The 14,877-nt window shown below is 38.7% G+C and overlaps 1 protein-coding gene across 3 annotated transcripts in view; it reads left to right on the top strand.

The window, feature by feature from the left end:
* Positions 1 to 14,877, top strand: part of SCFD1 (sec1 family domain containing 1) — a 101,107-nt gene that overhangs the window by 80,825 nt on the left and 5,405 nt on the right. For all 3 annotated transcript variants that reach the window (XM_053670492.1, XM_053670493.1, XM_053670494.1), the window contains 3 exons: positions 3,639 to 3,672; positions 4,516 to 4,581; positions 14,342 to 14,410. In XM_053670492.1, coding sequence (XP_053526467.1) covers positions 3,639 to 3,672; positions 4,516 to 4,581; positions 14,342 to 14,410 — 169 coding nt within the window. The remainder of the gene's footprint in view (positions 1 to 3,638; positions 3,673 to 4,515; positions 4,582 to 14,341; positions 14,411 to 14,877) is intronic.

Raw genomic sequence — 14,877 nt, 5'->3', positions numbered from 1 at the left:
TTTTTTGATATATTTTATTGATTATGCCATTACAGTTGTCCTATTCCCCCCTTCCACCCTGCACCCCCCACCTTGCCATTCCCCCCATTTTGTTTATGTCCATGTGTCACAAGTTCTTCAGATTCTATATCTCCCCTACTATTCTTACCCTCCCATCTATTTTCTACCTACCGTCTATGCTACTTATTTTCTGTGCCTTCTCCCCAGTTCTCCTCCTCCCACACCCCTGTTGCTAACCCTCCATGTGATCTCCATTTCTATGGTTCTGCTCCTGATCTAGCTGTCCTCTTAGATTGTTTTTGTTTTAGGTGTGGTTGTTAATAACTGAGTTTGCTGTCCTTTCACTGTTCATCTTTTTTATCTTCTTTTTCTTAGATAAGTCCCTTTAACATTTCATGTAATAAGGGCTTGGTGATGATGAATTCCTTGAATTTGACCTTACCAGAAAAGCACTTTATCTGCCCTTCCATTCTAAATGAAAGCTTTGCTGGATAGAGCAATCTTGGTTGTAGGTCTTTGGATTTCATGACTTGGAATATTTCTTTCCAGCCCCTTCTTGCCTGTAAGGTCTCTTTTGAGAAATCCGCTGACAGTCTGATGGGGACTCCTTTGTAGGTGACTGTCCCCTTAGCTCTTGCTGCTTCTAGGATTCTCTCCTTCATTTTAATCTTGGCTAATGTAATGATGATGTGCCTTGGTGTGTTCCTTCTTGGGTCCAACTTCTTTGGGACTCTCTGAGCTTCCTGGAAGAATGTTTCCTTTGCCCGATTGGGGAAGTTCTCTTTTATTATTATTTCAAATAAGTTTTCCACTTGCTCTTCCCCTTCTGTTACCCCTATAATTCGGATATTGGAACATTTAAAGATGTCCTAGAGGTTCCTAAGCCTCTCCTCATTTTTTTGAATTTTTATTTCTTCATTCTTTTCTGTTTGGTCATTTTTTTTTCCTTCTGGTTCACTCCTCTGATTTGAGTCCCAGTTTCCTTTCCATCACTATTGGTTTCCTGTGCATTTCCCTTCATATCAATTAGTTTAGCCTTCATTTTTTCATCTAATTTGTGACTAAAATCAACCAGTTCTGTGAGCATCCAGATCACCAGTGTTTTGAACTGTGCATCTGAAAGGTTAGCTGTTTTTGAGCCTTAATGTTTTGGTGTGTTTGCTTCTGTTATATATGAAGGGCAGAGCCTTAGGTGTTCACCAGGGCAGGGCGACCCAGTTGCTGGTTTGTGACGCTGTATGTGGGGGCAGGGTCAGAGAGGGGCAGTGGCATTTGTTCTGCTCTATCGGATTTTGGTCCCCTCTGCTGCTTCCCTCAAGCAAACGGGGCCCCCCCTGGTGCTGGCTCCCGGGTGTGTTTGCCTATGCACCCTCCAGGACCCTGTGGGTCTCTCCAACGAGCTCTCTGTGAACCTGGGAGCTTGTCCTGACACCTTGACCCCGAAAGTCTTTCCATTTGGTGCTTTCAGGCTCTAATTCCCGTTGCTGGGGCCCTGGCCTGCGTGGTCTGTCTCACTGCTCGCTCCTTCACTTGGTTTATCTGCGCACGCAAATGTGCAACTGAGGTCAGCCAGCCTCCTTGTTCCCTCACCTAGTCCACCTGTTGCCACCCCACGCCTGGGATCTGGCAGCCTGGGAGCCAACCGCACCTGTGCTCCTGGGTCAGTCTGGCCAGTCTTTCCTGCCCAACCCCACTCCACCCCTGACTCCACCCCTCTTACCAGTCTGACTGAACGGTTCATTGTTGTCAGACTTCTGTACAGTTCAATTTTCTGTGTTTTGGCTGTTTTAGTTACTAAAACTTTGTTGTCTTTAAACTTGGTCGTGTGAGGAGGCACAGTGTTTCCACCTGCGCATCCATCTTGGCTGGAAGTCCTATAAATACTTCTTTATGGCAATTTTACAGAGTATCTGAAATACTGTACAGGTAACTTCTGTATTTTATGAGAAAAATATTGTGATAAGCCATATGTTTATTATGGATATTATTTTTCAAGATTTAATTCATGGTGATATGAAAAATAGCCTACAAGATGCAGAGAAAGAATAGGCAGAATTAGGAGAGGGAAAAACCTTGGTTGGAATCATTGTCTTTAGCACAAGAACTTGGGTGAAGCTGCTTTCTTGTTTGAGATCTTTAGAACTTTGTCTTTGCTTTTGCCCCAGGCCTTCATGTCTTTGTAAGTGGTCAGCACAGATAATCTAATCTCCATGTGGTTGATTGGTTCTTTTGGTAATTTGAAAGGTTTTCCTTGTTTCTGAACTTAAAAAATACCACCAGGTTTGCAAAGGGAAGCTACCGATTGCAGCTGCTAAGAAGGAATTTGACAAAGAATAATTATAGGAGAGAAAATGAAGAGTGATAACTAATGGGTATGGGCTTCTTTAAAAATGATAAAAAGGTTCTGAAATTGGTTTTACAATGCTATAAATATGCCAAAAATGACAGACACTTTAAAATGGTAGATTTTACAACTCTTTCTATCTTGATATTCCCCAAGTTACATTTTGCCCTTCCTTGCATTTGCATATGGCTAACACTTAGAGCTTACTGAGAAACTCTGTTCATCTAGCTTGTAGTTTATGATAATGAGGGGGAATGTTGGCCTTGATGAGACAGAGGAGTTCAGGCTTTCATTTATTTTATTTAGACATTTCCTTCTCCTGAGCTACCTTACCTCATCACCACTAGACCCTGGTTATTAGTACCCAGTGATGCTTGTGCTGTTTAATATTTAAGTGTCACCTCTCTTCACTCCACATCTGCTCTTAGAGAAACTAGAAGGAAATTTAATACTGACGAGGTGTTTCAATCAAAGGGGCTTCTGGTCCCTTCTGTGGGATATTTAGATGGGCCTTAGAAATGAGGGAAAGATGACAGAACTGTGGAATCTGCCTCTGAATAATTAAGAAAAGTTATAATAGCTCACTTCTCTTGGTTGAGATTTTTAAATATTGCTCCTGAGGAAAAACTAAGGTGTCTTTGTACCGCCTATTTTAGTACTCAAAAGAAGTATGTATCTGACTCACAAAGCTTTGAAAAACATCTTTACAAAAAGACCTGTTGGACACCAAGGAAGTATTTTGAAAATATATTATAAATATGTAATTTATTGCAATGTTAACATAGAAGGAAATAAGCTACAGCAAGTGCAGATCCCTCCTCCCATCGCCCTTTCTTTTGCAAATTATTCTTATCCTTCCCCTACATGTATCTACAGTTCTTTCACACATGTAGATACACCGTAATATTGTATTGAATATGGTAAAATTCTGCATCATTTACCACTAAAATATATACTTTATCATCTCATCTCATACCCAGATTTCTATGCCTTATGGGATTGCTGCTTATTGGCCTTTCCTTCTCCTAATCAGTCTTCCTCTAGAATTTTATTTTAAAGTCAGCAAGTTGTCCATTTCCTTTTAGATACTGAGACGTGTACCTCTTCTATATTCTTCCTCTGCATCCCAACTCATTACTTGGCTGCACAGAACTAAAGGACTCACCATCCAAAAAGATGAAGGAGGAAGACTTGTAAATTCCTAATTGTGTGCGTGTGTGTGTTTCTCCCATGCTTATTTTTATCTATCAGAAAAGCCTTGGGTGAAATTTTCAGTGTTTTTTCTTTGTTACAGCTCAGTTCCAAGGAACAAAAACCCATTCCAAGAGGTAAGTTCCATAAAAATAATCTCCCCTGGAAAGGAAAGTTGAAAAGGTGACCGAGCAGTCAAGGAGATCCTTGTCCTAGACGTGGCTTTCTTCTGATGACTCTAGGGCAGTCCTGATGAATCCAACTCTGTGTGCCCACAGTTCTTTTGAGAAGAATTCTTAGCAGCGATGCTGTTCTGATTTGCAAACTTGCTTATACTGACAATCATTCAAGCTTAAAACAACTGACACAAAATTAAGTAATTCTCTGAAAAAGAAGTCTTTAAGAAAGTCTCTATGTTTGGAATTTATTGGATTCCAAACTTCTGTGACAATATCATGGCTGTGTTTTTATTTGAAATATAAAGAAGTTTAATAAAAATAAATACAGTAAAGAGTATACTTTATTCTAACCATAGGTATTATTTATTAATTATTATGTTCCATATGAACAACTATAAATCTACCTTTTCCCCACCCTGTATATTAAAAATTATACAAATGCTAAGTGTTCTGTTTTTTTCTACGTACAATAACCGCAAATTCAAAAATGCCTTTGAAACAAAATTGTGGATTTATTTGCTCTCACTTAGGTGAAGAATGAGGTTTATTTTCCTCTTTCTTCTGAAAAATCTCTCTCATTTACTTCTCAATAGACATTAGAAATTTATAAATTTATAGACTTTTAGAAACACATTTCTTTATAGTTGAAGTAACAGCAGGCATGTGTATGTAACCTTTGCCAGCTGGGTTTTTTTTTTTTAAATACCTAAGTTGTGGATTATGCATCAGCCTAAAAAACCATGTTTTAAAATTAAAGTACAGCTTTAACTGTTTTTTAACCTATTTTGTTTGCATTTTTAGGCAATTGTTTTTGTGGTGGGAGGAGGCAACTACATTGAATATCAAAATCTTGTTGACTACATAAAGGTAAATGTTGGCCTTTTTATTCTTCTGTCATTTGATGTTTCATAGTGATTCTGTCTTTGGAAAACAAGCTTTCTCTAGGGGGCTTTCTGTGATTCTTACATAAGCCCTTTTCTAGAGGTAGTTTAAAAATCCTGCATCTAGGGGAGAATGCCCATATATTCATTGTTTTTTATTCCTAGCACATTCATTCTGGCCTAAAATTGTATATGATGTGGAATATAATGTCTTCCACGTCTTTTTGATGAAATGTGCTTTGCAGTCATCTATCTCAATATGACTTTTAAATGTTTGGCAACCTCAGTTAAACCCCTCTTCCAAAAGTCTCCCTTGGTGAGATGATTTATCAAACACATTTACTGAATCATAAGCACTTTTATCCCATCCTGTTGACTTAAATCAGTGACATACTTCTAACAAATGTAGAATGTCTGCTTTCTCAGCAAACAAGATCTTTATAGGTAGCAAGTTTGCAGTGGAGTAGTCTTCAGAGCAGACAGCCTCACGGAGCGACAGACAACCAAGCAGAGGGACATGAGGGAAAGGGTATGACTTGAAGAACAAAAATGCCATTTAAAATGTGGGGCCGATGGAATTAGTGATTGTTAGAATATTTCATAATCTTCATTTATTCACTTTACATCAATTAATTATCATTCCTTACATCCTGTGTAAGATATTAATAAAGATAGAGATTTTAGTACAGCAGTAGAAAAGAAAAATATATAGGCAGATGCCACAAAGCTTCAAACTGCTGGAATCCTATTTCACTTGTACAGGACATACTTCATCTTTAGAATGTAAACCACAAAATCAGTGTAAGATACCTTGGTCTTGGGAGCATTGTCTTGTACAAGGAAGGGTCTTTTATAGCCTCTCTGGCCATTAAGCCAGAATCAGCTACATAACCAGGTAAAAGTGTAGAATTTCTATAAACAGTGCTGACAGGCTGGTGCAGGTTGTCTCCTGGTCTATCCATGCCCCTTGCACAGGACTGTATTAATCACTGGTCCATTTCATTCAGGTTTGACCAAGCACCAACCACATGACTGGTTCCAAGTGTTCCCAAGGCTAACAGAGTTGCCACAGACCTGCTGCAGTTGATCCTGTACCTGTACATTTCACACACACCCCCTTCCTGGTTCAGCTTTCTTAATTACATTTGTCAGCATTCTTCTTCCTGCATCTTTAGTCTTGACATTGATAGAACAGAACAAAAAGGATATATACCAAGATACTAATAATTTGTGTAGTGTAGTGACTGAAGTACCAGCATAACTTGGAGGAAACAGTGCAGTTTACCAAGCATTCCAGTGTGAACTATGATTGGTGGGGCATATAGCAGATATTTAATGTCGCTATATCCAGGCACCTTTCTAACAAATCACCTCTTAGCTTTATAGAAGGTGTGGCTCTGACTTGGAGCAACATCTTTTGCATGCATTTGAGCCCAACAGTATCCTAATTTTGCCTCTCCATAGGGATCCTTTAGAACAAAGGTGGCAAACACAAGGCCTGCGGGCCGGATCTGGCCCTCCACCTTGTTTCTGCCTGGCAGCAGCGCTGAGCTCCTTGCCCCTAGTTAAGGAGTAGTTACATTCAGTCCTAAAATTACATTCGGCCCTTTGAAGGCAACCTCGAGGCTGATGTGGCCCTGGTGAAAATGAGTTTGACACCTCTGCTTAGAATATATGAAACCTGTAAAATGAGAACCTATAAAAGAAAAAAAACATTAAAATTATGTTCTTTATCTCCCACGTGTTTTTAGTACCATTAAGATATATCACATGAATAACTGCAGAGTAAATCTTCCTTAACCCTCCAGGCACCTCTTGGACTTTCAGCTTCAGATAAAGGAGACAGTTTCTGCAGGCCCTAAGGGCATCTGTAGAGGTAGCTGAGAGTATGATTCTCCTACTCTTAGCCTCTTACAAGGTACCAACATACTGTTAGCTTCCCTTTTAGTATTAACTTACTGGCTCCCTTTCTGAGAGTCACGACTTCTTTTCACTCGTCATTAATTTTTACCCACAACTTGGCCCCTGGTTTAGAAGACCGTCATCAGATTCAGTAAGACACCTGATCTGTGGAGCTGGCAGCACTGAGACTGACCAGTGCTTCCCCTTTGCCATTCCCAGCCAAGACAGGTGAAAAAAGAAACAGCCCATTCCTGCATTCCACAGACAGATTCAGGGGTGTTGTCTTGGTGTCATGTTTGCAATTGATCCTGTCCTCAGAACTCGTAAATATAATCTGTGTCCCTGTACCAAGGATCAGGCAAAGCAAAAGAAACATTTTTGGAAAGGCAGAAGAAATCTTTGTTATTTCCTGTGTTAATACCCCACTTTCTCCTTCCCTTATTTTCCCTGCAGTATCTTATTACTCTGTCCAGTGTTGATCTCCCTCATTTAACTTAAATGCCTATTATGTTTTTAACACACATTCCATCATGCAAGCCATTCTTTCTGTCTCTTATTAGTAAGAGATACGCCCAGTTTAGAACGTAGGTGTTTCACTCGCCTGTTCAACTTTCAGTCAGTCCGCTACTTTGTGTTTGGTAGGGTCCGGTAAGTCCATCTGTCATACAGGATGCTCCTTAAACACACTGTTGAACTGCATCTGCAGCAAAATCAGTTTATCGAGTGATACATAAAAAGCAAGTCCAAATTAAAGTGGTCTTTGTGATGGCCTCTAATGGTGTTGAACGTGTTCAGTTCAGTCACCAAGTGGGTAAACCTGCCCACCTCAAACCATAGACAGTAGGCTAGTATAATTCTGTGTGCACATTTTCATTTCTCTTAGGTATATATTCCTAGGAGTGGAGTTGCTGGGTAATCATAACTTTGTTTAACCTATTGAGGAACTATCGGACTATTTTCCAAAGTGGCTGCGTCATTTTACATTTCCTACCAGCTGTGTATAAGGGTTCTGATTCCTCAGCGTCATCACCAGCACTTGATACCTTTTTGATCCTGGCTGGCCTAGTGGATGTGAAATGGCATCTTATTTGTGGTTTTGATTTGCATTTCCCTAATGACTTATGATGTCAAGCATCATTTGGTTTGCTTATTGGACATTTATATATCTTATTTGGAGAAATATCTATTCAGATCCTTTGCTCATTTTTTTAATTGGATAATTTTGCCTTTTTATTATTGAGTTGTAAGAGTTCTCTATATATGATAGATGTCCCTTATCAGATATATGATTTGCAAATAACTTCTCCCATTCAGTGGATTGTATTTTGACTTTCTTCATGGTGTCCTTTATAGTACTGGTATTTGGGGGTTTTTTATTTTTGTGAAGTCTAATTTATTATTTCTTTGTTGCTCATGCTTTTGATATCACATTACAAATCATTTGCCAAGGCCCTGGTTATGAATTTACCCCTATATTTCTTCTAATTTTGCAGTTTTTGCTCTTACATTTAGGTCTTTGGTCCATTTGAATTAATTTTTGTGTGTAATGTGAAGGGTCATGGCCATCCAGTTTGTCCCAGGATAAATGTCCCCATTTATTGAAAAGATTAGTTTTTCTCAGTTGAACTGTGTGGACAGCCGTATTGAAAATCAGTTGACCGTACACGCATGGGTTTATTTCTGGACTCTAAGTTCTGTTGAAACATAGCTCTGTCCTTGAGTGGTATGTTCTGTTCATCATCATTGTTTCGTAGTAAGTTTTGAAATCAGAACATGAGAGTCCTCCTGCTTTATCCTTCTTTTTCAAGATTATTTTGGATTCCTGGGTCCTTCGCAATTTCATATGATTTTTATAATCAGTTTGTCAGTGTCAGTTGAGATTTTGAGGGATTTCATTGAATTCGTAGATCAGTTTGGAGAATATTTTCATTTAACAGTGTTAAGTCATAACGATACATGACATGGGAGTTTTTAAATATATTTATAGATATTCTTTAATTTCTTTCAACAATTTTTTTGTAGTTTCTATTGTTTTCAAAGTATAAGCTATTTATGCTATTGGGAATGGAATTGCTTTTTAATTTCATTTTTGGTTTGTTCATTGCAAGTGTATAGAAATCCAGTTAATTTTTGTACATTCCTCTTGTATACTGCAACCCTTTTAAACTTATATATTAATTTTAATAGTTTTTTTAAGTGGGTAACAAGTAGGAGATCATGTTAGTTGTGAATGGAGTGATTTAACATCTTCCTTACCCTATCTGGAATGTTCTTCCTTCTTTTTCTTGCCTAATCCGCCCTGCTAGGATAGATGTTCAATAGAAAAGTTGAAAGCAGGCCTCATTATCTTTTTCCTGACCATGGGGTCAAAGTATTCAGTCTTTTACCATTAAGTATTATGTTAGCCTTAGGTTTTTCACAGAGCCATTAAATCTTTAGTAGCTACTAAGCCAGCCAGTTTAATTGTCCTAGAAGTTCTTCTACTTCTTTTTTTATCCGAGTCTTACTGTCTTTGTTGTGAACAATCCTAATATTTTTCCCTCTCAGCTCCATTCAAGAGGAACTGGGCTAGTAAGTCTGTGACAGCCTCCCTTACCACTTTAGAAACCCTTGTCAGCACAACCTGTTGTATGAAACAGATGCACCCACGAGGGACTTTTAATCAAGAATCATGTAGTATGGCCCTTGATTTACCAGTTCACAACACAATGGGCAAGTGCCTTTTTTGCTGGAAAGGCAAAGAAAATACTACAGTAATTCTAATTGATTCATTTAGTAATTTACAATGTTAATATATTTTGTCGATTATGCTATTACAGTTGTCCCATATTCTTCTCCCCTTTTTTCCCCTCTGCCCTGCAACACACTACCACCGTCATTCCCCCACCTTAGTTCATGTCCATGAGTTGTACATACAAGTTTTTTGGCTTCTCCATTTCCTATACTGTTCTTAACCTCCCCCTGTCTATTTTGTACCTACTACTTTTACTTCTTATTCCCTGTACCTTTTCCCCCATTATCTCCCTTTCTGCTCCCTGCTGATAATCCTCCCTGTGATTCTGTTCCTGTTCTAGTTGTTTTGCTTAGTTTTGTTTTTAGGTTCAGTTGTTGATAGTGGTAAGTTTGTTGTCATTTAGCTGTTCACAATTTGATCTTTTTCTTAGGTAAGTTCCTTTAATATTTCATATAATAAGGGTTTGATGAAGATGAACTCCTCGAACTTGACCTTATCTGCCCTTCCATTCTAAATGAAAGCTTTGCTGGATTAGAGCAATCTTGGGAGTAGGTCCTTGCCTTTCATGACTTGCAGTACTTCTTTCCAGCCCCTTCTTGCCTACAAGGTTTCTTTTGAGAAATCAGCTGATAGTTGTAGGGGCACTCCTTTGTAGGTAACTGTCTCCTTTTCTCTTGCTGCTTTTAAGATTCTCTCGTTATCTTTAGTCTTGGGTAATGTAATTATGATGTGCCTTTGTGTGTGCTTCTTTGGGTCCAACTTCTGTGGGACTCTCTGGAAGTTTATTTCCTTGGCCAGATTGGGGAAGTTCTCCATTACTTGTTCAAGTAAGTTTTCAGTTTCCTGCCCTTCCTCTTCTCCTTCTAGCATTGCTCTGATTTGAATGTTGGAACATTTAAAGTTTTCCTGGAGGTTCCTAAATCTCTCATTTTTTTGAATTTGTGTTTCTTCATTCTGTTCTGGTTGAATGTTTACTTATTGCTTCTGCTCTAAATCGTTTGTTGGTTCTCTGTGTATTTTTTATTTTGCTATGCATAGCCTTCACTTTTTCTCTATTTTGCAACTATACTCAACCAGTTCTGTGAGCATCCTGATTACTACTGTTTTGAACTATGGATCTACAGGTTGGCTATCTTTTTTCCATGCTTAGTTTTGTTTTTGGAGCTTTGATCTGTTCTTTCATTTGGGCCATATTTTTGTCTCAGCACACCTGTTATGTAGTAAGGGGCAGTATTCACCAGGGTGGGGCAACCCACATTGCTGCTTTGTGGTGCTGTATGTGGGGGGAGGGGTACAAAAGGGACCAGTGCCACTTTCTCATCTTTCAGCCACTTCCCCCACAAGCAACTTGGGCCCTTCTGATGCTAATTCCTGAGTGAGTGGTTTTGTGTGCATTCTAGGATGTAGAATGTACACAAAAGACCCTGTGGGTCTCTCCAGCAAACTCTCCTGTGAGACTGAGAGCTTCTCCCACTGCCACAATGCCCACAGGTTTACAGCTAGAGGTTTTGAGGCTTTGTTTGCCTGCGCTGGAACCCTAGCTTTCGCAAACTGTCTTGCTCCCCAGTTTTTCCGCATGCAAATGTGGGACCGCCCAATCCACCAGCCTCACCCACCCAGTCCTCCAGCAGCTGTCTTGCCATGCATTCTCTCTGCCCCTCCCACTAGTCTGGATGAATGTGTCCTCTTTAACGGAAACTCCTTGGTTGTTAGACTTCCATACAGTTTGATTTTCAGGTGGTTCTAGTTTTTTGTTTTTCAGTGTGTTGTCCTCCTTTTGGTTGTGTGAGGAGGCAAAGTCTGTCTACCTATGCCTCCATCTTGGCCGGAAGTCCTGATCTCTTAATGTAACTGCTATTTGTTATAGCGACGATGTGTTTGATAAAATTTGATTTTTTAAAAACATTTGAGTATACTAATGAGACAAAGATGCACACTCCCGCCCCTTTAATCAACATAGTACTTGGGAGTCCTAGCCAGAGCAGTTAGACAAAAAACTAAATAAATAAAAGGCATCCTGATTAGAAAGGAAAAAATAAAGCTGTCACTGTTTGCTGATGACACATTATACAGTTGAGCCTTGTACAACATGGGAGTCAGGGGAGCCCACACATTCAAAATTCTGCATGTAACTCTTAACTACCCTTGTTATCCATGGGGAATTGGTTCCAGGACCCCCCGCCATGGATACCAAAATCCATCAATGCTCATGTTCCCTACATAAAATTGTGTATATCAATAAATACATTGGGCTCTTCACAGACTCCCAAGCATGATAAATAGTACAAGTATATATTGAAAAAATCTGCATATAAATGGACCTGTGCAGTTCAAACATGTTGTTTGAGGGTTAACTATATATAGAAAACCCTAATTCAGTAAAGTTGCAGCATACAAAATCAGGCCACAAGCAGTCTCTTGAATTTTTATATACCAATAATGAACTATCAGAAAGATAAATAAATCTCACGTACAAGTGCATCAAAAAGAAAATACCTGGGAATAAATTTAACCAAAGAGGTGAGAGATCTTATATTAAAAACTACAAGAAATTGAGGAAGACCCAAATAAAAAGATATTTTGTGCTGATTTGAAAGAATCAATATTGTTAAAATGTCCATACTTTCCAAAGAAATCTTGAGATTCAGTGCTACTTCTATCTAAATTCTAAGGTAATAGAATAATCCAAATATACCACCAAAAATGTACCAATAGCCAAAGCAGTCTTGAGGAAGAACAAAGTTGGAGGTATTGTGCTTCCTGGTTTTAAACTATATTACAAGGCTTTACTAATTAAAACAGTATGATACTGGCATAAACAGATCAATGGAACAGAATGAAGAGCCCAGAAATAAAGCCACACCTACATAGTCAATTAATTTGCAGCAAAGGGGCCAAGAAAATACAGTGGAGAAAGGACAGTCTCTTCAATAAGTGGTGTTAGGGAAAACTGAAGAGCCATATGCAAAAGAATGAAACTGGACCACTGTCTTAGACCACACACAAATTTTAACTCAAAACAGATTAAAGACTTGAACATAAGACCTCAAACTATAAAACTGCGAGAAGAAAACATGGGCAGGCAATTCCTTGACGTAAGTCTTGGTGGTGATTTTTTTTTAATATGACACCATAAGCAGAAAGCAAAATTAAATAAGTAGGACTATCATATTAAAAAGCTTTTACAGAGGAAAGGAAACCATCAACAAATGAGTGGGAGAATATATTTGCAAATTAGGTTATCTGATATGGCACTTAGACCCAAATATATTAAGAAGTCATAAAATTTTTAACGAATCTAATTAAAAGGTGTGCAGAGGATCTGCATAGACATTTTTCCAAAGAAGACATACAGATGGCCATACAGGTGCACGAAAGATGCTCAACATCACTAATCATCAGGGAAATGCAAATCAAAACCACAATGAGATATCACCTCATACCTGTTAGAATGGCTGTCATCAAAAAGGCAAGAAGATAGCAAGTGTTAGCAAGAGGAGGGAATGCTTGTACACCTTTGGTGGGAGTGTGTAAATTGGTACAGCCACTATGGAAAACTTTATGGAGTTTCTGAAAAAAATTATGAATTTACCTACCATGTGAACCAGTAATTCCACTTCAGAGTATTTACCATATTTTTTTGGACTATACGACGCACTTATTTTGCTTCCATTTTTTTCTATTTTCCTCCTCTAAAACCTAGTTGCATCTTATGGTGCAGACCCCAGAGGCACCTAGGTTGTAGAAGAGAAAAATGGGCGGGGGGGGGGGATTTTGAAGCAAAAAATGTGGTGGAAACCATGCCTCTTATAGTCTAAAAAATACAGTATCTGAAGAAAGCTAAAACACTAATTCAAAAAGAGATATGTAGCCCTGTGTTCATTACAGCATTATTTATGGAAACAATTTAATGCCTATCAGTAGGTAAGTGGATAAAGAAATTTGCTAGTAACCAAGACAGACCAGGGGGCAACTTGCCTTGCACTAGCGTGTCAGCATTGTTTCATAGAAAATATGGAGATTGATGGCTTGTACCTGGTTTCTGTCATGATTTCCTGTTTCTGCTGTTGAGCCTGGTCATGACTTGGCTGTATGGCCAAAGAGGATAAAAGACCCCTCCTTGGGCAACAGTGGAGCTTCCCTGAGCCAAAGTATCTCCATTTAAAAATGAAATGTGTCCTGTGCTGCTGGGATGGGGTCCTGGGGGTTGTGCCTAGAAGTTATGGGTGGGCCCCTGTTTCCCTGTGCTTTCTTTATTCTTAGACGCTATGGCCTCTGCCTTTATTGATGTCTTATGTAAATATATCCTGTGTAGCCTCAAGAATCCCAATTTATGACCCTGTGTAATTGCCGCACGTACCATCTCATTTTGAAAAACCTGAGTGAAATGTTGTCTTATTTGTTCTCAGAAATGGCCGGTTCTAGGACATTGATTCATCCAACAATGTTTATTCAACTTACACATCACAGAGCATTGCCCTTCTCTTGGATTAAAAAGCCGTAATTGTTTTGTTCATTGATGAGTTATATTTGCTGTGTATTATGGAATACATTTTTTACTTTACATACTTCAATTCACAATATACATAAGAATTTTAGCATTAAGGACTTAACCAAAATTCTTAGAAGAGTTTTGAGTGCTGTAATTGGGTTCCCACATTCTGTTCAATTAGGAATGAAATTCACTGTTCCAGTACAGGTTGGGGATAGTACCATGTGGATACTCTATTGCACAGGTGAGACTAAAATGACAGTCCGTGCTGTTTGCACCATCTCCTACTTTCCACATAGCAAACGTCTACCACTGTTTCCTCCAAATAACACAGATCCTGTATTACCAGAATGTTGACCTGAAGTTTTATAGATAAGTATGAAATGTAGCAGTCATCAGATTCCTTGTATTTCCAGTAGAAAAGGCACCAGTAGGAGTCCATAATGCATATTTTTAATGCTGACTGTGCCACTTCACCACGTTACTCCATGCAGTGTTAGGGTGAAATCCACCACCCCCAAAACACCTTCAAGAATACCAAAGAGTCTGGTTTTAGTCCCTCTTCTTGGGAATACTTGTTACTTACTTGTATCTGTTTTCTGTCCCTGGTTTTTATAGGGGAAGCAAGGTAAACACATTTTATATGGCTGCAGTGAACTTTTTAATGCTGCACAGTTTCTAAAACAGGTAAGCATACCTTTTCACTTTGTTTCTGTTAACCTACCCTAAGTTGTCGTTGATATTTTACGTTTTAAGAGAACGAGAGTATTATTATATTCATCTAAACCAGCTAAAACCGTAGAGCTATAAGAATGTAAGGTTTTGTTTGCCATGACCAACTGTAAAGAAAACTCATGAGTAACATTATTTCCAGGATCCCAAATCTGTAAAAAGGTAAATTCAGAAAATTTAAAATTTGAATAGTGTACTCAGGAAAAATTTAATTCAACATTCCCTTACCTACTGTCCACATTTCTGTCTTTGCCAAGCATATCATAAAGTGGGCTGAAAAATAAAGTAACTTTCTTGGGCTGTTACTACCAAATGAGCTCAGGTGATACAATGGACTTTCATTCACCGTGAGAGTTAACGATAGCAGTACTGAGGTGTGCAGGGTCTATACATTTAGTATCTTTCCCCCTAGTGCTCTCAGT

The sequence above is a fragment of the Artibeus jamaicensis genome, unplaced genomic scaffold (genome assembly GCF_021234435.1).
Source record: "Artibeus jamaicensis isolate MK-2021 breed Jamaican fruit bat unplaced genomic scaffold, CSHL_Jam_final contig_588, whole genome shotgun sequence".
NCBI lineage: Eukaryota > Metazoa > Chordata > Mammalia > Chiroptera > Phyllostomidae > Artibeus > Artibeus jamaicensis.
Note: the sequence above shows the minus strand (reverse complement) of the source record. Positions and strands in the feature narration are given on the sequence as shown.